At 35.8% G+C, this 23663-nt stretch overlaps 2 protein-coding genes and 2 long non-coding RNA genes across 5 annotated transcripts; 3 read left to right on the plus strand and 1 right to left on the minus strand.

Moving 5' to 3' along the window:
* Positions 1-639: 639 nt before the first annotated feature.
* On the minus strand, positions 640-12562 carry LOC139129770 (uncharacterized). 2 transcript variants are annotated; one of them, XM_070695459.1, is made up of 5 exons: positions 12186-12562; positions 11824-11964; positions 9140-9209; positions 3804-3915; positions 640-1669 (listed from the first exon to the last, which is right to left on the minus strand). In XM_070695459.1, the coding sequence occupies exons 3-5, from the start codon at positions 9170-9172 to the stop codon at positions 1173-1175; spliced, it is 642 nt and encodes a 213-aa protein (XP_070551560.1). In that variant the 5' UTR covers positions 9173-9209; positions 11824-11964; positions 12186-12562; the 3' UTR covers positions 640-1172. The 2 variants fall into 2 exon arrangements, 1 of the variants encoding a protein (XP_070551560.1); XR_011551666.1 differs by lacking the exon at positions 3804-3915 and having other exon boundaries at positions 12186-12497.
* A 55-nt stretch (positions 12563-12617) lies between these two features.
* On the plus strand, positions 12618-15389 carry LOC139129769 (uncharacterized). The gene is made up of 4 exons (XM_070695458.1): positions 12618-12990; positions 13683-13840; positions 14088-14295; positions 14969-15389. Exons 1-4 carry the CDS (start codon positions 12630-12632, stop codon positions 15079-15081), a joined length of 840 nt encoding a protein of 279 aa, XP_070551559.1. The 5' UTR covers positions 12618-12629; the 3' UTR covers positions 15082-15389.
* An 896-nt stretch (positions 15390-16285) lies between these two features.
* LOC139125577 (uncharacterized) lies at positions 16286-17297 on the plus strand. The gene is made up of 3 exons (XR_011550287.1): positions 16286-16318; positions 16676-16783; positions 16949-17297. It is a non-coding gene; the product is annotated as an uncharacterized lncRNA (long non-coding RNA).
* Positions 17298-17808: 511 nt separating this feature from the next.
* Positions 17809-21875, plus strand: LOC139129772 (uncharacterized). Its single transcript, XR_011551667.1, has 4 exons — positions 17809-17843; positions 18420-18455; positions 20631-20675; positions 20814-21875. It is a non-coding gene; the product is annotated as an uncharacterized lncRNA (long non-coding RNA).
* The last annotated feature ends 1788 nt before the right edge of the window (positions 21876-23663 follow it).

A 23663-nucleotide genomic window follows, 5' to 3' on the forward strand; every position in this document is an offset into this window, starting at 1 on the left:
CCAACGCGAGGGTTTCTTTGTTCCAACTGTACTTAGGAATTTTCACCTAAAGGCAACCAAATATTGCCTTGGAATTCCCGCTTCACTAAATTCAAAGCAAAACAATGCATGAAATCAATAACTAAGTCAAACACTGGATCAAAACCACACAAGAAATATAACCGAAACCAAGGACTTAGCCCAGTAACACCAAACTCTTTGGAAAGATTACGTCTTTCTGTAACAGTACCTGCATCATCGACATCCTGCCCATGTTGAAAATTACGAATGGCAGTTCTCGGTTCTTCTGGAAATCTAAACCTTTGACTATAGTTTCCATAGTAATAATGATTGTTTTCTTCAACTTATGAGCCCTTAAGATAGCATCTCCGACAACCTTGTTTACCCCCTGCACTGGTCAATCCAATGTCTGCGTGGCCTTTCATATAACCCGTTACCAACAATGGTACATTGTACTGTCCTAATAGTGTATGTACCTGCCATGCCATTATCTGGTACATCTAATAGAAAATATATTCCTATGCCATTGATGTACAAATCTTCAAGTTCTGTCATCAATTGGTCAAGAAAACCATGATATTTGTGAAGGCAATTACTTGGAAGTTCATGCACAGGCACAAAGAAGAATAAACAGAATGTTTCATGATGTGAGCGCTCTTTTTTGGACATGCATGCTGAGGATATTGTTATAGATGCTAAGGAATGTGAAGTTGAGTCCTTGTGAGGCAACCAGCCATCAAAATGCACTACCAGGGCCTGGTTTCTGGGATTTCCTTCCATATAATGAGGGGCATAATTAAACCTTGAGAAACAGGTTGGGCATACTATTTCTGAGACATCATCATCCTCAAAATTAGCATTTCTCTGTCTTGCTATTTGGTCTACTGATATGACTGCACAACAAACTTGACACCTACAAGGCAGTAAAGTTTTAATTTCAGGATCCCAAAAGTATCTGAGGTCATGAAACCTACTCCCATGCCATAGTTCACATTTGCGTTGATTATTACCTTCTCTAGGGAGCCACTCATCTTTAGCCTGCCAATGCGCCATATGCTTTCTACATTCCGTTTTGTTTACAAACCAGTTCTGTAAATCTATACCACAGACATAGTAATCAAGACAATCATCCCTAGGTCTATTACACATAGAGCAATTGTTCTCATCTTCCTTCAGACACATAGAATGGTTATTTCAACACATACTTTATATAGCTTTGGAGGCTTGTATCCCAAGTATTTCTGAAATTTTTCAATATCCCTCCATGTAGGGGGATCATGGTTTCCTTCTGTAAATGGCCACATAACTTTTACATGATCAATGAATTCCTCTCTTGAAAAACCATACTTTAATTTCAACCTAAGTTCTCGTAGGATAAACTCATCTACTTTCTCATTTTGGAAAAATGGTTCCTTCCCATGCAGCATAACAATATCGTCATCATTATGTGCTTCCTCTTGATTATTATCAAATCTACCTTGTCTACCACCTGTTGCATTATTTTCAAGCTCACTGTCCACATCACTATTTTCACATTCATAAGTATAATTTTCACAAAGTTCACCACAGGACTCTGCTTGATCGTCATTATTGTCGGTGTCACTGGCTGTATCAGGACGAATACTTCCTTCTGCGTGTATTTCTTCATCAAGTTCAACTGTATGTGCACCTGTGAAAATGAACACATGACATAAACATGTATGTTTCAATCTGTAATGGTAAAAGCACTTTCAAAACATATATTAATGAAAAAAGGGACACAAAAAATTCCAGAAATACATGTATACTCAAGTTGAACAAGAAACCTAGAGGCTGATAGAGCTCAGCTTTTAAATGTTGCTAAAACATAATTATGAACAGATTAGCATTCTGCATACCAAATTTACCATAAATTTATATTACTTGGAAGATTCAAACCCACACTCACAGCAACACTGCCTAGCTAATGAACAGTGCTCAAAACCACTAAGCTGTGTGCCCAAACGATGTCATACAGACTGTGTTAGATGTTACATTCTGTGTGCCTACCACTAACACAGTATGAGAACCAGTCAGGTACAAAAGTACACAAACATACATAGCAATGGAAAGCATAAAGGTTTTTACTGAGCTACCAGAGAGACTCAGGGGCAAGTTAATGTCCATCTGCAGAACTGCCATGTTGGGCTGTTTACATCATCATGACACACTTGGCAAGCCATGTGGGCCGTCTTACTTTTCATTACATACATGTAGTGTCAGTTAACTCGATCATGCAATATGATTGGTTCCAACAAGATTTTGTTGGAGAACGGGTTTTCAACAGCGTGCCTCTTCAGTCATAGTAACGGTCAGCATTAAAATGCAAATTTGCATATTTCTGCACAATTTGAACAAATCTGAAATAGATCATCTCTAAGGACCTATGTACCAAATATCAAAGCTATCTGACTGGTAGTTTTGACAAAGATTTGTAAAGATTTTTTACCAAAAATGAAAAAAATTGCCTTAAAGATACAAATATGCAAATTTCACCAAAATTTGAACAAATCTAATTGAAATCACCCTAAGTAAACTGCATATCAAATTTCAAAGCAATCAGACAAGAGGTTTCAGAGATTTTTTTACCAAAAACAGCAAAAAATGCCCTAAAAACACAATATGCAAATTTCACCCTGATTTGAACAAACTTAAGTGAGGTCACCCCAGGTGAACTGCATATACAATTTCAAAGCAATTGGACTTGCGGTTTCAGAGGAGAAGGCAATTGTTGATGGACAATGGACCGCCGACGGAAAAATCAACCGATTTGATAAGCTCTGCGTCGATGACAGCAGAACTGAAAATAGAGTTGTTTGCTACAACGCCATGCTGCATGCGTGCTTGATCAAGAGCATGATGCGATGACCATGCAGTTGGCATTTAATGTGTTGCAACATTTCTGTCAATCACCGTGTCATCAGTTTTAGAAACAATCGTTTGTCTGAAAATTAGCAACGTATTTCATAGGCACAGCTGACATGATAATGTGCCTTTGAACAACAGTGCCAATGCCAATTTTTCAGACTTTGCCCAGAGAATCGAAATCTTTCCATACAAAATGAGTGATTGACAGAAATGTTGCAACAAATTTAATGTCCAGCGGGCACTCATCTCGTCTGATTGTAGCCTAAGCTCAGTCGCGGGGAGTGCTTTGGGAAACATTTTACTGTTACCTTTTGCATATAAAAAAAGCATAACAATGAAAAAGTGCGAGAGTGTCAGTTTCAATGCGTAAATCAGTGTTGCAGCCAGGAGTTTTAAGCAAGGGGACGCTGTGTCCCACTACCGTTTACTTTTGGGGACATATTGCAAACTTGAGGACAAGATACGTCAGTTGTCAACAAATTTTGTTTTATTTTCTAATAAATTAGTTTCACTGAACAAAATTCAAGCTACCAGGATCGCGTCGCTGTGCCTAAATTTCAGGTAATTGTAGCATTATACTTATCTGCCGCCAATAAGAGCTTAGACGGACTACAGTCAAGCAAATGATGATATATAGTGCAGCGTTTTAATATTACATTTAATCATAGCTAGCTCCGAAAGTAAATAAACAAAGGTCATTGTCAGTAACAGATATTATTTCCAGACTACATGAGAGCACCCAAAGTGACCAGCAGTATGCAAGAATGTGGGACAACGGGTTCTGTTTTGGGACATTGTCGCAAGGGCGGCAACACTGCGTAAATACGCATTTGTTGCGTAAACGTGAACACTGATATGTATAGCAGCTAAAAATGAAATTATATCTGGAGGTGTCTGCATGAAACTATTTTTCATACCTGAGTTAGTGGGTAAATGTTTTCTGTGGGATCTTTCTGTTCTTACGTCACGAAGATGTCCTTTACATAAGGGGCAGATACACGGTACACATCTCCTTTTCCATTGATTACTCTGTAAAGATTGGATACAACCTTTATTAAACAGGTGTATTATTTAAAGTGAATTTTACATCGATATTTCATTTCTGTCATGATTACATACATTTCATTTCTACAAATTGCATTATTTGTCCATGAGTAACATCTATAGAAATTATTATGCATGATCAACAGATTTATGAACAATAAAAATACCTTATGCCACCATGAAATTCATCATTTTGTCACAAACTTTGAAAACAATACCATCAGTGATATGGTGTTCCTCACATAAGTATTGGTACACCGGAAAACTTATTTTCGACACAAACTATGGATACTGCTGACTTCAAGGTGTTATTCCTACTATTTTTAGTAAAAACCAAATATTCCCGACAGGTATGTAGCCAACTTCAACCTAATTTGATTCTTAAACTTTCTCAAGCATAACACACTAACAATTGCAATTCAACTTTCAAACCATAATGAAAAGGTATTCCCAAGTTATGTTCCATTTTGCACAGTATCACTTGAGATGTACCAACCTATGACTGCATATTTCACCAACCCTTATCGCAACTTTCCAAAAGGAACAACCAAACACTTTGGAAGCATTTCTCTATATTTACAAACTGTGTCAGTCTCTAACTATGAACAGCTGTGTAGTCTGATGTATAAGTACACAAACAGAACACAGATATCTACCAGTTACATGTAAAAATAATTACCAAAAATATATGATATCCGTATTTCACCATAATTTTATAAACATCATAACAAGAACACCCTTTCATAATAACACATAGACAATGCCAAATATCAGTTCAAATGTGAAAAAACATTTAACCATTTAGAATCTGCATACGAATGTTCAAAGCATTCTAACCAGTGGTTATTGGGTTTGAAAGTTTTACACCAATTTTACATTTTATCAAGCTCATTTGCATGTTTTGGGTAATGATAAATTCATTTGAACAAAATCTCACCTGCAGTTCTGCCTGCAGATACACACCAAGGTGGAATTTTTAATTTTTGCTGAAGATTGACAGACATGCATGCATACATACATACATGTACACACACAGAAGTGGAAAAATACTGTTAAAAATGGTGGCTATATGGGTCATATTAGTTGTGACATTGGGTGGTCTTTTTTAAGCATTTATATTGAATTTATGAGTGACTAACACTTTCTAAAGCTACCTCCAATACCACGCTAATATGCCAACTATCCTGCTTGATTCCAACAAAGTCTGGATATGAATAATTACCATTGCCATTATTCACATAGGAATTTGAGTTCTGACTTGAATTCAATTTTCATCAAAAAATGTTCAGCAAAACCCTTGTCACGTCACTGTAGTACAACTAACGAATGAATACTACAATCTGATTCCCTATATCAGAGATGTAAGAAAATATTTACTTTCTAGGGCTTAAATGGTCTGTAATTGACAGAAAAAGAAAATTCTGAAAGGGTTTACTTTGTATGTCACATTAATTCATTAAAACATAAAATACAAGTCATCACTGATGACACAATCACCACTTGGTTAACTCTTTGAATCGTCATTGTCTTGATTACTTGACTGGCAGTCATGTTTTATTATTTCAGCATGGCACGTACTTGCAATTGTGTTAGTACAAGTTGTCGCTTGGAACTCCTAGACTACTTTGCCTCCACAGAATATCTCTGCGAGATCAAAGTCCTATGCACATCTAAAGGCAATGGGCAAAGCAGATCCCTACATTTTCTGACCAAAATGAAGCAAATGACCCTAACATTAAGAAAATCAAGGTACATGTAATACCACACAAAAAAACAACCAACCTAGATACTCATGCATAGTCCACCACATTTACAATTACATGCAAACCAATTAGTAGTTCTTAATTATGACAATTTTCATTTTTTGTTTCAGCTCCTTTACATAGTGTAAGATTTTCACAGTACACCTGCATATAGACAACAGATGCTGACTGATCCCATGAGCTTCTAATGCTATACATGTACCAGAACAAGCATCAATGACACTTGGCTTACATTTGGTTCAATGTGGCAGGCCAGAGTGGATATACTTAACTAAGTTTACCCCTGGGAACATCGTTACCAAGTTTCAAAGCATTCAAACAAGCAACTTCAGGGGAAATGAATTTTTGACCAAAAATGCGAGAAATTGCTGCAATAAATTTTATCAAATCTAACAGAGGCCAACCCTAGGATCATGCATACAAAGTTTCAAAGCAATGGGACGAGCGCTTTCAGAGAAGTAGATTTTTTGACCGAATTGGGAAAAATTGTCCTAAAAATACAAATATGAAAAATTCACCAATTTTAACAAACCTGACAGAAGACAACAACAGGATCAAGAGTCTTAAGGTGAAAGTACTACGAATTACGTCAAAATTAAGTTGTGGTGTCATTTTCTTGAAACTTTGCACAATATTCTTGGAAGTTGTGCAAATGCAAAAATAAAAATAAAAATCGGGGTCACCACGCTCGTTTCCATGGAAACGGACGTTAAAATGGCGTCGTTAGATATAAATAAAAATGATAGAATTCACTTAAACTAAAGAAAGCAATTATAAAAGCTTAGCAAATGAGTTAATTTTAATAAATACCAAGACTTAAGATCCATATCTCGAATGTATAGTTTTCATGATGTTTGTAAAGAAATTTTAACATAAGTATCGATTACAAAATGACGATATCGTAACTATATCACTACATAATTTTCGAACTTTCTTCCTATCGCTTTGAATGGTGTCATTTTGACCAAACTTGGCGAATAAAATCCCGACATAATACCATTTAGTTTACACTTTAATAAAAGAGTGTTACCACGCTACATTTACAATATCTCCAGGTGAATAGGTAATATGCGCCATGTAAATGGGAGAGAAATGTTAATTTTTCGCTCATATTGAATAAAAACCAGCTTCCTAGGGGGTCAAAATATGACAAGGTTATAGGTCACATGTATTTCTAAGAGACTGGGTCAAAAAATTAGGTAAAAGCGCAATTTCAACAATGACAGGTAATGTTAAATACATGCGCTACAAAGTAACCCATTTGCGACAGGCTGGAGTTAAATCTGCGCAGAAACGTTCTAAAGCGTGTGCGCGTCCGAATTCGTCGCCCTTTACCTTAAGTGTTAAAGCAATCCAACGAACATTTTGGGAGAATATAATTTTTTGACCAAAACTTGGAAAAATTGCCCCCAAAATACAAATATAACAGTTTCACAACAATTTAAACACCTTTGACAAAGGCAAACCCCAGGATCATGCATACCAAGTTTCAAGGCGATGGGATGAAGATTTTTTGACCAAAAAAGGAAAAAAACTGCCACAAAATACCACTATGGAAATTTCATCACAATTTGAGCATATCCAACTAAAGTCATCTGAAAGAACCTGCATACCAAGTTTCAACCAAATTTGGCCTGTGGTTGTAGAGTTTTGGCAATTTGCTGGATTCCCCTTATTTACCTCATTGCATATTGTTGAAACTGACATGTTCATTTGAACAAATTCACATCTCTATCCCTGGCCATGGGTGCACCTGTACACCAAACACTTAGTTTGCAGGTGCTGCAGTTTTAGAGTTTTGGTATGGATGGACGTACATCCAAACAAACTAACATATATACATACGCCGTCGACCCACCATATAAGCTGTCTTTGGTATATATACAGATACCAAATGTGAGCTACTGAGAGCTAACAAATAGAGGTCAGATATCTGGGCTAGAACTTTAATAAGTTAGGTCGGAATCACACACAACACACAAACAGATTCAACACAGAATATTTACAGATTCACATTCTGAATGTGTTTCTTATTTATGTTGTAAATCAACAAGGTAAACATAATTCATGCAAGCCTCAAAAGAAAATTATATCCACCATGATTGACAGGACAGGAGAGACAGGAGTCAGTCTACAACTTCTCTTTGTTACTTTGTTACTAACACCACAGAGCTAAAGTAGCAGCTACTGCGCATGCAAAGGGTCTTTGCTTTGGGTCAGTTTGGAGACATGATTTGCTTAGATTAACAATTTCCTGGTTCCTGAGTAATTTACCTACATCTGACAATAGTCTTCCAAAAGCATACACATCACCAGCCTCATAAAATTGCATTTTGCCTTCCCTAACTTCAGGTGGAATGTGTGGATATTTTTCTTGGTATTTTTTTCTCTCATCTCTACTAAGTGTATAGTACATTCCCTGTCTTCTGTTGGGCCTTACCAAAGTCAATTATTGTGGGAAACCATTCATCATTTTTTTTTGCAACAAGAATATTGTCACCTTTTATATCACAATGAATGTAATGGTGATCATGCATATGCTGGATGGCATCTGCTGTTAGTTTACAAAGCCTAATCCAAGTCAGCTCATCTATGTCTTTTTCACATTCAACCCTTTGTGCCTTTTTCTGGCACATATTAATTGCCTTGTTCCATGTCATTGAAATATATTTACCTCCGGAATATGTTCCTCTGAATTCTGACACTAGTAACCAGTCCTTCTTATCCTTAACAACTCCAAAAATAAATGGAAACACTGGATGTTGGAGAGACTGCAAAACACTAACTTCTCTTTCAATCTCATATATAGAATTTTCTTTGAGTTTGTATTGTTTTACAGCGACAGGAATCTTAGTATCAGAAATTCTTGTGAAAGCAACTTTCACAAAGCCAAATGACCCCTCTCCAATAACTGCTGCATTATCATACCCTTCCAACAAACTCTTGCATATAATTTTAATATTTTTTAATTTGCCTGTTAACTTTTGTTGCTTTGAAGGTTGACATTTCATATGTTTTTTTCTCATATGTTCCTTTTGTTTAAGTTGCATTTTCAAATTTTTTATTTCCCTCATTTGTTCCATTGCTTTTTCCTCTCTTTCTTTCTCTCTCTTTGTGCTTTAACGTCAGCTTACTCCTCAATTTCTTTCTTCTTTGTTGACGCTTTTCCGAGATCGCCTTCTTTTTCTACCCTTCAAAAGATTATACACAGCACTGCATAAGCTACATGACTTACATACACACATGCCTGCATGCACACATATATACACAAACATGTGTGCATAAAAACATACACACAAAAATATCCACATACACATATAAGTGTAAAACACACAAACACACACCAAGACAAAAATGTTGGGTGGCAAATGGTTTGAATTAGGATGATACATGCCTGTTTGAATATCATAAATTTCTTTTATTTGGTAAGTCCCTGATATACATACCTCTGTATTGGCACCTGCTTCTTGTCTTTCCATGTTGATAAATTCTTTATTATTATTACCTGTAGTTATACTGATAAAGTAAACACCATAAAGTGCCATTAAAATTCAATCTTCTAATGATACAGAAATAAAGCTGTATCCTTACAAATATAATTACTTTGGTTTTTTACAGAAATATCCTGTAATAGCTGTTCTTCTATACTGTATCACACCTTATGCTAGTGAAACACATACAGTTACAATCTAAGAAAATGGCATATTGAATTGTAGATGGAGAGAAAAAAAAGACCAATATTCTGAAAAGGCTTCCCTGTTTGCAACTCACTGACAACTACAGTGTAATGCACCATTTGCCGCTGATGTGAAACACAGCTATAGTCTGACACTGCCTTCAAAAAATATTGTGAATGTGAGTGTGATTTGTACACAGGAAAATGAAAAGACCAATATTCTGTAAAGGCTTTTCTGTTTGCCGCTTTGTGACAGCTACAGTGTAACAGACTATTTGCCGCTACGAGACAGCTATAGTCTGATACTGCCTTCAAAAAATATTGTGAATGAAAGTGTGAATTGTAGACAGAAAAATGAAAAGACCAATATTCTGTGGAGGCTTTTCTGTTTGCCGCTTTGTGACAGCTACAGTGTAACAGACTATTTGCCGCTACAAGACAGCTATAGTCTGATACTGCCTTCAAAAATATTGTGAATGAAAGTGTGAATTGTAGACAGAAAATATGAAAAGCCCAATATTCTGTAAAGGCTTTTCTGTTTGCCGCTTTGTGACAGCTACAGTGTAACAAACTATTTGCCGCTACAAGACAGCTATAGTCTGATACTGCCTTCAAAAAATATTGTGAATGAAAGTGTGAATTGTAGACAGAAAAATGAAAAGCCCAATATTCTGTGGAGGCTTTTCTGTTTGCCGCTTTGTGACAGCTACAGTGTAACAGACTATTTGCCGCTTAAAGACAGCTATAGTCTGATACTGCCTTCAAAAAATATTGTGAATGAAAGTGTGAATTGTGGACAGAAAAATGAAAAGACCAATATTTTGTAAAGGCTTTTCTGTTTGCGCTTTGTGACAGCTACAGTGTAACAGACTATTTGCCGCTACAAGACAGCTATAGTCTGATACTGCCTTCAAAAAATATTGTGAATGAAAGTGTGAATTGTAGACAGAAATATGAAAAGCCCATATTCTGTAGAGGCTTTTCTGTTTGCCGCTTTGTGACAGCTACAGTGTAACAGACTATTTGCCGCTAAAAGACAGCTATAGTCTGATACTGCCTTCAAAAAATATTGTGAATGAAAGTGTGAATTGTAGACAGAAAATGAAAAGCCCAATATTCTGTGGAGGCTTTTCTATTTGCCGCTTTGTGACAGCTACAGTGTAACACATATTTGCCGCTACAAGACAGCTATAGTCTGATACTGCCTTCAAAAAATATTGTGAATGAAAGTGTGAATTGTAGACAGAAAAATGAAAAGCCCAATATTCTGTGAGGCTTTTCTGTTTGCCGCTTTGTGACAGCTACAGTGTAACAGACTATTTGCCGCTAAAAGACAGCTATAGTCTGATACTGCCTTCAAAAAATATTGTGATGAAAGTGTGAATTGTGGACAGAAAAACGAAAAGACCAATATTCTGTAAAGGCTTTTCTGTTTGCCGCTTTGTGACAGCTACAGTGTAACAGACTATTTGCCACTAAAAGACAGCTATAGTCTGATACTGCCTTCAAAAAATATTGTGAATGAAAGTGTGAATTGTAGACAGAAATATGAAAAGCCCAATATTCTGTGGAGGCTTTTCTGTTTGCCGCTTTGTGACAGCTACAGTGTAACAAACTATTTGCCGCAACAAGACAGCTATAGTCTGATACTGCCTTCAAAAAATATTGTGAATGAAAGTGTGAATTGTAGACAGAAAAATGAAAAGCCAATATTCTGTGGAGGCTTTTCTGTTTGCCGCTTTGTGACAGCTACAGTGTAACAAACTATTTGCCGCTACAAGACAGCTATAGTCTGATACTGCCTTCAAAAAATATTGTGAATGAAAGTGTGAATTGTAGACAGAAAAATGAAAAGACCAATATTCTTTAAAGGCTTTTCTGTTTTGCCGCTTTGTGACAGCTACAGTGTAACAACTATTTGCCGCTACAAGACAGCTATAGTCTGATACTGCCTTCAAAAAATATTGTGAATGAAAGTGTGAATTGTAGACAGAAAAATGAAAAGACCAATATTCTGTGGAGGCTTTTCTGTTTGCTGCTTTGTGACAGCTACTTTGTAACACACTACTTTCCGCTGAGGTGAAACAGAGCTATATAGAATGATACAGCCCTTCAAGAGAATGTTGTTGAAGTGTGAATTGCAGACACAGAAATAAAAAGTCTAACTCTTCCTTAAATTGTGGGTAGTGAGAAAGTGAAATAGTTAAACTTTATATTGAATTCTTCAGATTTAATTTGCTCCCTATGTGTACAATGCAGAATATATGAAAAACAACTGTACAACCACAGACAATAGAACATCATTACGTGATCTCTGGAGAATAAAGTGCTAAAATGTTTGTTAAAAAGGGAAAGGTTCGCAATCGGCGGGGTCAATGCCTCATACATTCAGTCAAGAATGGCAATGACCTTGGCACTTAATGTTATCTTTCTATCAAGCGCGCGTGTACTTACCAAACTATTATATAAGAAGGGACAGTGACCTTGCTGGAAGTAGAGAATAGTGTCCGCAGCCTGTATGTGAGTTTTTGAAAATGGGATATATATCCGTTTTCACACAACAAAAATCAACGGCCGAATTTCACTCCTATTGTTCTGAAATAATCGGAAACACGAAATGTTAGAGGAACTGATAACAGCACGATCTCACGCACATGATTCAGTATGCGAATGAACAAAGAAATGAGTTAACACGTAATAAGCTTACACCTAGCGCCTGTATACATTAGTGTTGGCATATAAGACGAGCTAGGCGCGGCATGCTTGACTGAAACAATCATATTGTGGACGAAATATATTTAAATCATTTCATTTACCTGCGCTTTTATTGCATCGGCAAGCTGTGAAGTACCTTCCTCTTCAGTACAGTAAAGCCGAGTCCAGCGTGCATCTCGGGAATGCCTACTTTGTAGCCAATCACATGGTTCCTGTGTTATCAGTGATTATCCAAGTATGGAAAGTTTCCACGGGTTCATAGGTCATGTAGGCTAGTCTCGCCCCTTGTTCAATTATTTTGGTGACACGTAACGTGGCCCTGTTTTGACCTTTTCACGTGATTTTTCATCATAAGGCTTTTAAAATGTTACTTACTATAAATATCTTGTCCAGAAAATCTATGTCTGACAGATCTCGTTTAATTTTACACATATCCATAAGGTTTTATCGTTGACGGAGGGTACGGTGAACAGCTGATAAAGGTCAGATATGCAGTATGTAAGAAGATGAACAAACAGAGGCGCGACGCGCTTACTTTTGAAATTATGTTTATCATACAGCTGAGCTCTCGTTGTTTCCGGAGGTTCATTCACTTTCTGGACTTCTTCTTGGCGTATATCCATCTCATTGGCACAACAACGATGTCTACATCAAGTGAAACCGACGTCAAAATACTCGTAAATGCGTATTTAGATGGCCACAGCGTTTTTGTCAGGCCATTAACGCTCAATGGCTCAACTTCTGGCGAGATGATAAGTGCAGTAAGGCAGGTGGATGAAAAGCTTGTCTGTGACTCTACCAAAATGGAGAGAGTTTTAGTATTTGACCCCGACTGGGACGATTTCGTTGACCACGATGGTTGTGTCGATAGTGGACGGAAGTACCGAGTATTCTTCGTGTCGAAAGGTAATATTCATTAAATTTTGCCCATTTTATATCATGCTCAACAGACACATCTTTGTTTAAACTGTTTACATTAACTAAAAACGCGGTAAATGTCTAATTAGGCAAAGTGATGCAATGGCACATGGGTAATTAAATCATAGACAGTGGAAGGCTCAACCACACTATGATTAAATTGCTCTTATCCGGTGATTACACCAAACATTGTGTTGACAAGTATTGAATTAACCCGCATACTTACTAGTAGTTTAGTTACATGGACAAAGTATGGTACATGTTGGGGAGGGAGGGGTACTTTGAATAATTTTCCACGGAGGTAACCTCATGATACAATGTGCTTATGTATTTTCTCCAAAACAGACCTATTTTCAGGGACAGTGCTCCTCCAAATGGGGATTTTTACATATTTTACAGTTATGCTAGCACACTTGAAGTTTTGGGGATTAAAAGTCAGTGGAACCATGTTTAGGGATTTTTCCATGAAAAAGTGACACATCATCCACATGGCACATACTTGTACACCTTCCTATCAGAGCACACCCCCACCCCCACACCCCGCTACATGCATGGCTATGATGCTGAATTTTGTTTGGTTTGAAGCTGTGACCTGATATATTGTCAGATTTTAGCTCCAAACTTTGATATGTATTCTTGTACTGATAAGAAATCACAAACCACATTTTTCTTTATTTCAGGAAAACCTCACAATTTGTCTGCTAATATTGAAAACAGAATGACCAGAAAAGAGCTGGATAAAGAAGCCAGGACCGATTCAACAGCAAGAGAAGCCCAGTTATATTGGAACAATTTCAACATAACTGTGGCTTCTCTTCTTCGGACAAGGTGGCATGAGGTTTGTTGAATAATGTAATTCATAAAAAGTTTTAGAGATGGGTACTTAAAAATCAAACCAAAAGAGAAAGAACAACAAGAGGTGGTGTGGGTAAGAACTTGCTTGTCCCTTCTCAAAAATCAAGGTATGATTAAACTCACAAGTGAAAAACTTTTGATAATAGTGATTAGTACACTTTTGATGGAATAGATCTGCCCACATTTAATTTTTATACTAACATAGTGTATTGATTGTATTTCTGTTTTAGCTCCAAGGATCACGAGGCCTAAAACGATGTGCTGGGACATCTATTGGTGAAGCAAAAGTGAATCAAAATATCATTCAAGAAATCTGTAAAGAAGCAGAATCATTGCATAAAACATTCACCCTTGGAGACAAGGTTGTTTGTTTTGACAATATTACTGTGTTGAAATACATAAAAACACACATCAATGAATCAAAAAGGCCAGAATCAGGTAGAGTACATTCCTTATTCTTAAACATTCACCCATAATCCATTTTCTTTCTTGAAGTGTCACAAAAAGTCTAATGTTGGAGCAAAATTTTCCTACACATACCAGAACTAATCTGGTTTTCTCCACAATGATGTAAGTACAAAAGGTTTTCATTAAATGTCAAATATCCGACAGTGACAGAATTAGTTTTAATAGATATGAAGGTGGTGTCATAGGTACTAATGACTGTTTTTTAAAGTACATTACATTGAGCTGTATCTTTGGTATTTTTCTTAGCATTGTTGTTCTGTGGTCACCTACAGTACTGGTTTACTCCCAATGCTTCAAAAATTGCCCGCGTTCTGACTTTCAATATAGCCTCATAATAATGGCAGTGGTATTTCTAACGAACAGAATCAAGTCCTTCATTAAAATTGACTTAACACTATTTGCATTTCATCACATGTCATAGAACATGAAATAAATATGCTGAAATTGAATCCAACAATGCTAAGAAAAATACCAAAGATACAGCTCCATGTAATGTACTTTAAAAAACAGTCATTAGTACCTATGACACCACCTTCATATCTATTAAAACCAATTCTGTCACTGTCAGATGTAAGCAAAAGCATCTTTTCTTTCAGAGATTAAGTCATTAATTTCCATTTCATTGTATTGAATTGAACTTTAGGGCAGAAAATACCACTCATGCATGAAACAAGTGAAAAAGTAGCCTGCACAAATAGGCATGGTAAGGAATCAGAATTCTCATTGTTAAATCATAGTCAAACTTTTTGTATATGAATGTTGTAAGCAAAACTCACAAGATTTATCAGTGAATTGAATATAATTTCCTCAAAGGCATTGTTGTCATTATTGTAAAAACATGTCATAATTCTGACCATATTAACATGCGTTATAGAAAAGGAAATTATCAGATCATTATAACCAAATCACAAACTGAAGAGAACACATTGAGTGATGTGTCATGATTCAGCAAACTTCAGTGCATTTCCAAATTATGTGGACATGGAACCCTATGAGTGGCATGTGAGACATTGTGTAGATTATATTCCTGTAAAAATTACATGTATATTCAAAATCTTGTGTGACTTCGTCTATTGACCATGAATAAACCCAATTGCTTTTGCTATCATGTTCTAATAAGCAAATGCTACAGGACAGAAAGTGGTGACATCAACAAATGTGTCTCAGTGTATGCATGATTAGTGAGATATTTTATTCTCCGTTTATATCAACAGAAAAAAAAGAAAGCTGAGAATTTCACTGTTAAAGAAAGCAAAGGTAGCCATTTTTCAGGAATAGAATTCTGAGTTCTTGTGCTCTTATCATGTGTGTCTCAAAGCATTTTAATGTGTTAATATTTACTGACTTCAGTTGGGAAACATGATTATGAACAATGTGACTCAAAGACAAAATGCCTTATATATATTTAGGTTTTACAGGGTAAGTCAATACATGTTTAATAAGTACACTAAAGTATTCTGAGGCACTATTACATCTAAAGAATTTCAAATCATAACCCTGTTTGAATAGTTTTTTTTCGTATACTATTTTACTAAATCTGAGATGAAACACCCAAAATATAAAAAATCAACAAACAGATTTTAGGACTACAGATCCCTGTTGTAGGCTGCAAGTTAAAGTTAGTTGTATCTGCCAGTGTTGTGCCAGTGTCTGAAAATTCTGCCTGTCCAAGCTTTTATTATATGTACAGTGCTGTGAGCATATACTCATTACAGGGTCTGAATATTTTTCAGTGTACATGCAGTTATGCATGTGTTTACTTCTATCATGAAAACTTTATGCATTTTTCAGAAATTCTAAGAATTAGGAAATTTTATTGAAAGTCACATTTGCAGTCTATTTACAAATGGATATTATGTGTTCTAAGTTATTTAAGGTGATAATCTTTCCCCAGGTGAAACAGAGATATCAGAGAGAAGTAATTATGTACTAAAACACCTCTCAGTACATCAGTCATCAGCCAATATCAGATGAGAGTGCCGATGACAATTGTGTAAGTAATAATCACTGTAAACCTTTGATTATAATTTTATAGAAGGAAGTTAAAAGATATCAGCAGTAAATGGAACATCATAAATTTTGCTGTTGTGTTCTGCCTGTTTCCCAAGAGGATTTTACAATTCAGTGTAGGATTTAAAGTAATGATCAATTTTCAAAATAGGCAACACCCATGTTGTGATTTGAATTTCAAGTTTCACTGCAGTTCCTTTTTAAAATCTATTCCAAATGCAGTGGATTCTTCCTAAATGTTGTGGCCAATTGTGCAACCATGCATTATTAATTATCATGACATATGTGACAGCTTTGTTTACCGTTTGAACAAGTTCTTCCATATGTGTTTTCTGTTTAGGAACAAGAAAGTTATGAAACAAGAAGACTGAAAAACATTGAAATAAACAGAAAGGAGTTAGCAGAAAAATTTCAAGGAGAAGGAATAGACAACTATCAAGAGGAAGCTGTAAGTGGACAAGTTTCTATCTGTGTTTAACAATACTGATGACAGTGTAAATCATGCAGATAAAGACTACTGCATTTCTGTTATAATGAAGTTATTTTTCGCAATTTCAATATATTGGAAACAAAAGCAAGCAACTTACATACCTTCTTTATCTTCATCGCACAGAATAATTTTTTTATCAAGACAAGAAAGACTAAGGTAATTTTGCCACTATTGATAATTAAGCAATAAAGGACACCCAGCGACGGTATACCACGAGATTTTGACCAGTTCACGACATATATGCACGAGCGATAGTGAGTGCATATACGAAGTGAACTGGTCAAAATCGAGTGGTATACTGTCGCTGGGTGTGATTTATTGCTATTATATCATAACAGTATATTGAAATTTAGGCATGGAACATCAAAAATTGATTTTTGCTCAAGCTGAGAGCTCGCGCGTGTGCCAGCCGTGGTATATTGCCAATATACCACGGTTCCTTTCGCATCTCGACCAATGAGATCGCTGTATTTATGCCATCAATACTGGTATGATATAATTTACAATATATGGTATGTGTTAGCACAGAGAAGACATTGGAATAAATTAAGACAAAAGCAATCACAATGAAATTTCCAATTAAATTTCTACATCTTGTTATAAAATCACATTTCTTGATTTTTGATTATTTGTTGAGTCAGAGACAGGCTTAGAATAGGTCATCTCTTCCTTTCTGTTTCCATTCTGATTGCACATGCAGTGAACCACTCACTACTTGAAACTTTTGAATAGGTTTTTCTTTTTGATGGAAGGTTATGAATTATAAATATCTTTTGTAAAATTGTTTCTCTTGCACTAATGTGTACATCTGACTGGTCCATTGAAAATGATAAATTTTGAGATTTTTACAGGCAATATTTAAAGTTGCTAGGTGGTATTGCCTCAAAGTTGTGTGTTTTAGCATGTTCAACACCAGGGAATATAATTCAGGTGTTTTGCTGTTTACCAAAACATTTGCGTTGTTTATTATTTACAGAGTAATGGTAATAACTTGACCAAAAAGAGAGCTAATAAACAGGTAAGAGTATAGAACTTTTATGCTGGCTATGAAGGTTATTGGAAATTGATATTTATCACTTGGATTACGGGAAAAATATGTTAACAGTTTAATTTCGAATGAGCTTTAATTTTGCTATTAAACGGGAAGTTACAGGACTGTGGGTGCACGGTAGGGGATTACTGATGACAAAGCCATTTGCATACACTGGATGGGAGCTTTTGAATTACCAGAGCTTTGCTTTGACTGTATGAGAATTTTGAATAATCACGATGGGAATTTTCGTGACATGCAAAGAGGGGTCAAATGGTTGCACAGGGAACACAGTTTGAAACATATGCATTCTCAGAACATTTTTTCAGTTTATTTTCGATTCAAGTTTAGTTGCCATATATTCACAGACATCATATGCAAGATTCAATAACAATGAACGCCTAAATCATGACAAACTTGTGGGATTCTGGGACTAAACACGGCATGCCTTTTCAGTAGCGTGGCTTTTTACATTTTCATAGATTTACAATAATCCAGCTTTTATAGGGGAAGTTCCTGTCAAAGAAACATGCATTTATGTTATTTCAATACTTAAATACACAGAAAGTCCAGAAGATGCCGGCAAGGAAGCGTCTTCAGGTAGGTGTTAGCTTCACTCATTCACGTAAGCTTATGACATGTAAATTGTTTTTCTTCATCTGTGTAATACCATCAGATTGCTCCCTGCAAAATCTTGAGTGTGTGCTGCATGTTCTGTCTTAATATCAGTCTGAGTAGGAAATGTCAATTTGCTCAAATAATATCCTATAGTAAAATACATCCAATTTAGTAAAATAAAACACAGAAAACAGAATTAAAGTCTCACAAAGCACTTATCTGAATACTACACTTTTTAGCTGACATTTGGTCTACCAATGGGAGCTAATAATATTAGTCTGCATCTGTCCTCTGTATGTATGTACAAATGTATGTATGTGTGTATGTTATGTATGTCCTTCCACTGCAAAAACTTGAAAACCACTACACATTTCACGTTGATATTTTGTGTGCTGATGCATTCTGGACTGTAGATGGGATTTTCTTCAAATGAAGTTGTCATCACCAAAATATGCAAATGGGCTTAAGAAATTTAAAAATGATCAAAAATTAGAAACCAAAGAACCACAGGTCAGATTGCTTTGTAAATCGGTTTGCAAGTTTGTGAGGTGGACCTTATATAGTTATATTCATTTGTGTCTTCTTCGTTTCTTGGTCAAAAGTCATCTTCTTTGAAGCCACGTGTCCTATTGCTTTGAAATTTGATATGGAGGTTCCTGGGGATGACCATAGTCAGGTTTTTTTTAATCATGATGAAAGTTACATGTATGTAGTTTTGGGACAATATTCCCCATTTTTGGTCAAAAAATTATTATCTCTGAAACCACTTATCTGAATGCTTTGGAATGTGATTTGCATATTCCTAGGTTAAGTAACCTCAGTCCAATTTGAACAAATCATGGTGGTATTGGCATATTTGTATTTTGGGGTAATTTTTTCCGTTCTTAGTCAAAAAAATATTTTCTCTGAAACTGTTGATCCGATTGCTTTCAAATACAATATGCATGTTCCTAGGGATGACCTTAGTCTGTTTTCCTCTAATTGTGGCAAAATTTTGCATATTTGTCTTTTTTGAATAATTGGTCCCATTTTTTTTGTAAAAAAATGTTTTCGAAGAAGTTTTCAGGTTGCAGGTTATCACTCTTGCTTTTTCTGGTGTATAAATGAATGTACTAATTCAAAACAAATGTGAGCACAGTGTCCCTGACACTATTTTTTATGAAGATTCATCAAATATCATTATAGTCTCATATAGTATTCATAGTTTACATTGATATCTGCCTTTTGATATTTCACAAATATTTTTAAGAGTAAAATAATGAAGCAATAAAACACACCCAGTGACGGCATACCACAAGATTTTTACCAGTTGACGACATATATACACAATGGTAGCGAGTGCATATATGAAGTGAACTGGTCAAAATCGAGTGTTACACTGTCGCTGGGTGTGATTTATTGCTATTATATCATAACAGTATATTGAAATTCTGGTGTGGAACATCAGGAAAGGACTTGCTCTAGCCAAAATCTCGTGCGTGTGCCAACCATGGTATATCGCGAATATACCACGGTTCTTTTTAAGTCTCGACCAATCAGATCACTGCATTTGTGCCATCAATATACTGGTATCATATAATTTTTTTTTTATCATTAAAGGGGAATGATACGCTCAATTTCATAGATGATGTAAAGAAGTAAGGTTAAAAATGCAGTAAAAGACATTGGCTTGAATGACTTTTAATGGCACATATCTGACTATTGGCCTCAAGCATTTCTGCAAATAGTGGATGTGACATTAGCAAATCCGTGATAAAAAATTTATCACAATTTTCCCATTCATCTGTTAACACAGTCTTTTACGCACATAAATGTTACATTTGTTTGTAGTTGATCAGCACAAAAACCAAACACTTGCGTCACTGAAAAGGTATACTCCAAGAGTATACTGTGTGTTGACTGCTTAACAAGTCACATGTCTTTTCTTTTTACATTTTGCAAGGTTGTAACCCCGTCAGTGGCCACAACCATCATATTATAACAATTTCTTACACTTGTTGCAAACTCTGATAATTGAATTGCTGATCTTATTGCATTGAAGTGATGACTGAAGTAGGTAACTCCATTAAAAATTTTCATATAGTTATGAGACACTTTAAAAAACGTGCAAGATTACTACTGCAAGTTTTTCATTTCAGTTTTTGTTATTTATTTCAGTTAGATAAAGAAATTGTGGATTTCTGTACAAAAAGTGATACTGAGGTATGTATTTTCCTTCTATATAATTCCAACAAAGTCAGTCCAGTCAGATGCTATGTAACATTGTAGTGCATTTTTCAATACAATGGGCAAACAAAGTCTTCTCTGTAAGTGATGTGCTCTCTTTTATTGATTCAACAGGAAGATGAGGACGATGAAAAAAGGAATGACAGTGGGGTAGGTTGAAAGATTTATATTATATTTTCAAGCAAGGATACAATCATACATGAACTATTTTATTTAATGCAGAGATGGTCAGTATGAGAGGTTCCACCCTGACGTCCTCTGTGCTTACACTGTCTAACCTCAGAAGGCATTGTTGAGTTAGGGAAAAAATGGTTAGAATTGCAGTTAATGTTCCGGTACAAGTAATTGACCCTTTTAATCTAACAATTCTTTAGTGATTAATAAGCTCAGAACCCCCTGAAATTATATATTTGCTTAAAACCTAGATATTGATGAACATTTTGGTTTCTCAGGTGTCACCATTATATACATAACTGTCACAGGACAGGTAATTTAAATAACCTTCCAAAAACTGGTTAATGCTTTGAGATATCTTGCTCATATTTGCATGAAGGCCAACTGTCATCACAATCTTCCAAAGGTGTCTTGGAATATTTTTAAACCCTAGATTGATTTTTATAATGTGACAACTTCCAGAGCTGTGAATCTGTCACCTTGAACACTGTGCTACAAAAACTCTGATCAAGATAAATAAAATCCAGAAACACTTTGGAATTTGTCACAACAGCTTGCATTTGTGTGAAATTGAGCCCGATATCTCAAAGCATTAACAGAAGACGTTGGGAGAACCAGTTTTGGTAAGGTTATTTAAATAACCTGTCATGAAACAGTCATGCAAGCAATGTTGACACTGTAGTAACCAAATCGTTCCCCCATATCTAGGCTTTTAGAAAAATATGTAATTTGGGGAAGTGGCGGTTTCTGAGCTTATTAACCACCAATGAATTGTTGGATAAAAAGCGTCAATTACTTGTACAGGAACCTTAAACCATGGATTTACTCTATTTTATGTGCACGTATTTTATTGTTAGCCTCAAGTGTGAAAACCGGAAGTGGTGTTGACTTTTAACGCCATCATCTACATAACTATTTTCTAGTCTGGAAGATTCAGTCATGTGTGGGTCAAGGCTGTGTCACACTGCAACTTCTGACCATCACTACGACTAAAGGCAAATTGTTAACAAACCTGTCCTCCAACAAAATAATGATGAATTCATGTTCAAAGCTGTGTTCCAAATAGACATATTTCTCTAAAATGGGACAATGAAATCATCGTCTGCAAAGTTCTGTTAAGTAGCTACAGAGTAATCCACCCTCTCAACCTTTTGATAGATTATCTTCCCTGGGTGTAATATTCTGGCATGTTTAGATACACTTTATCGTACAACGCCTTAGAGTGTGACGGAACAATCTGAACCATACGTGGAATGTACTAATAAGATTATTAATAATTCAATTTATGTTTTTCAGCTTACCAAAGAAGATGCACATGCAATAATATGCATGTGGTTTGGCAAGAAGAGGATAGTAGACATTGATTATAAACAATTGAAACTAGAATACAATCCATGATGATTGGCGAAAGCCCATCATCGAAATGTAGACTAATTGAAAATTTGTCACAATTTCTCGTGGCAAAAAAGTTTGTCATAATTTCAGACAAGCGACCATTGTCAAGAGATGACATAAAATCATGGAATAGCTTTTAAGAAGGAGGCAGTCTTTTAGTTATTTAGTGAATCATTGTTGATGTGAGAGTTCTCTTGTTTTTTTAATAAACATTTTTTTAAATCTGTACCAGAATAATGTAGTGTGTGAATAAGGTGTATGCTTCTTGAATGATTGTGGTGAACAGTCCGGAAAAAAAACTGTTTCCAGTTACCTGACTTTCTAGGGGCTGTAATGGTTTTTATCTCCAACATGACATTATGCAATAATAAGTAAAAATATGAAATCAAATGCAGTTTAATTATGTCATACAATCCAACATGAAAGATGACACTTGGTCAATTTTAGAACACAAATGCAATTATTTTTACGTATTTAACTGGGTCACGAAAAACAAGTTCCATCTACGGAACCTATTTCTTCAAGGCCCGTTACAGGAAACACATATTACACACTTTTTATGTAAAATGGTATTGTCTCTGTCAATCCTGTATTTCAAAATCAGTGAATCAAAAGTCTCTCGATGAGCCGCCTTATGAAATGATAAATTAAATGTCCACAATAATATCTATTGTGCAAGTACCTGGGTCGGATGTAGTTATACCCACAATGCACTGTTCACAATACTGATATTTCCCTGATTCCCAACATTTCACAAGCATTGAGAATGTTGGATAATACCATTGTTTCCCCATGAAATACCCAAGGTTTCACAACATACACGCGCTAGTAGTACCCAAGATAAATGTTGTGAATAGCCAATCTTTGGGATTTCCCAACATTGGGGAGTGTACAATTATGTTGGGAATACCATGGGTGTCAGAAAACCAATATCTTGGGAATGGCCAAGGTCTGTACATTATTCCACAATATATTCCCATCATCTCACAACATATCTCATATATCCCTATGATTGTAACTTGCAAATTTTTTTCCTGTGAACCGTCGAAGTTATGGGGTTAGAAAGCGATCTTTAGTGACAGATTCATGTAAATTGTGAACAAAAAGTACCCGAAATTCGTAAGTTCTCTAAACAGCATAGTGCAATATTCCTGAAATGAACTTGAACAGTGAATATATTTTTTACTACGGAAAGAGTAGGACACCTTACTACCACCAGACGGGCGAGAAATCACGTGCTACTGTACCTAGCTGTTATGAGGAAGAACACCGACGCTCTGGCCAGTGCGACGTGATCGCGCATTGTCTAGAGTTGAGCAGCAAGTGAATAGACTACAGCGTAGATTCTTAATCTAAGCTGTTATCATTTTGCAGTTGTTTAAGTGGTAGTGATGA

The sequence above is a fragment of the Ptychodera flava genome, chromosome 3, assembly GCF_041260155.1.
Source record: "Ptychodera flava strain L36383 chromosome 3, AS_Pfla_20210202, whole genome shotgun sequence".
NCBI lineage: Eukaryota > Metazoa > Hemichordata > Enteropneusta > Ptychoderidae > Ptychodera > Ptychodera flava.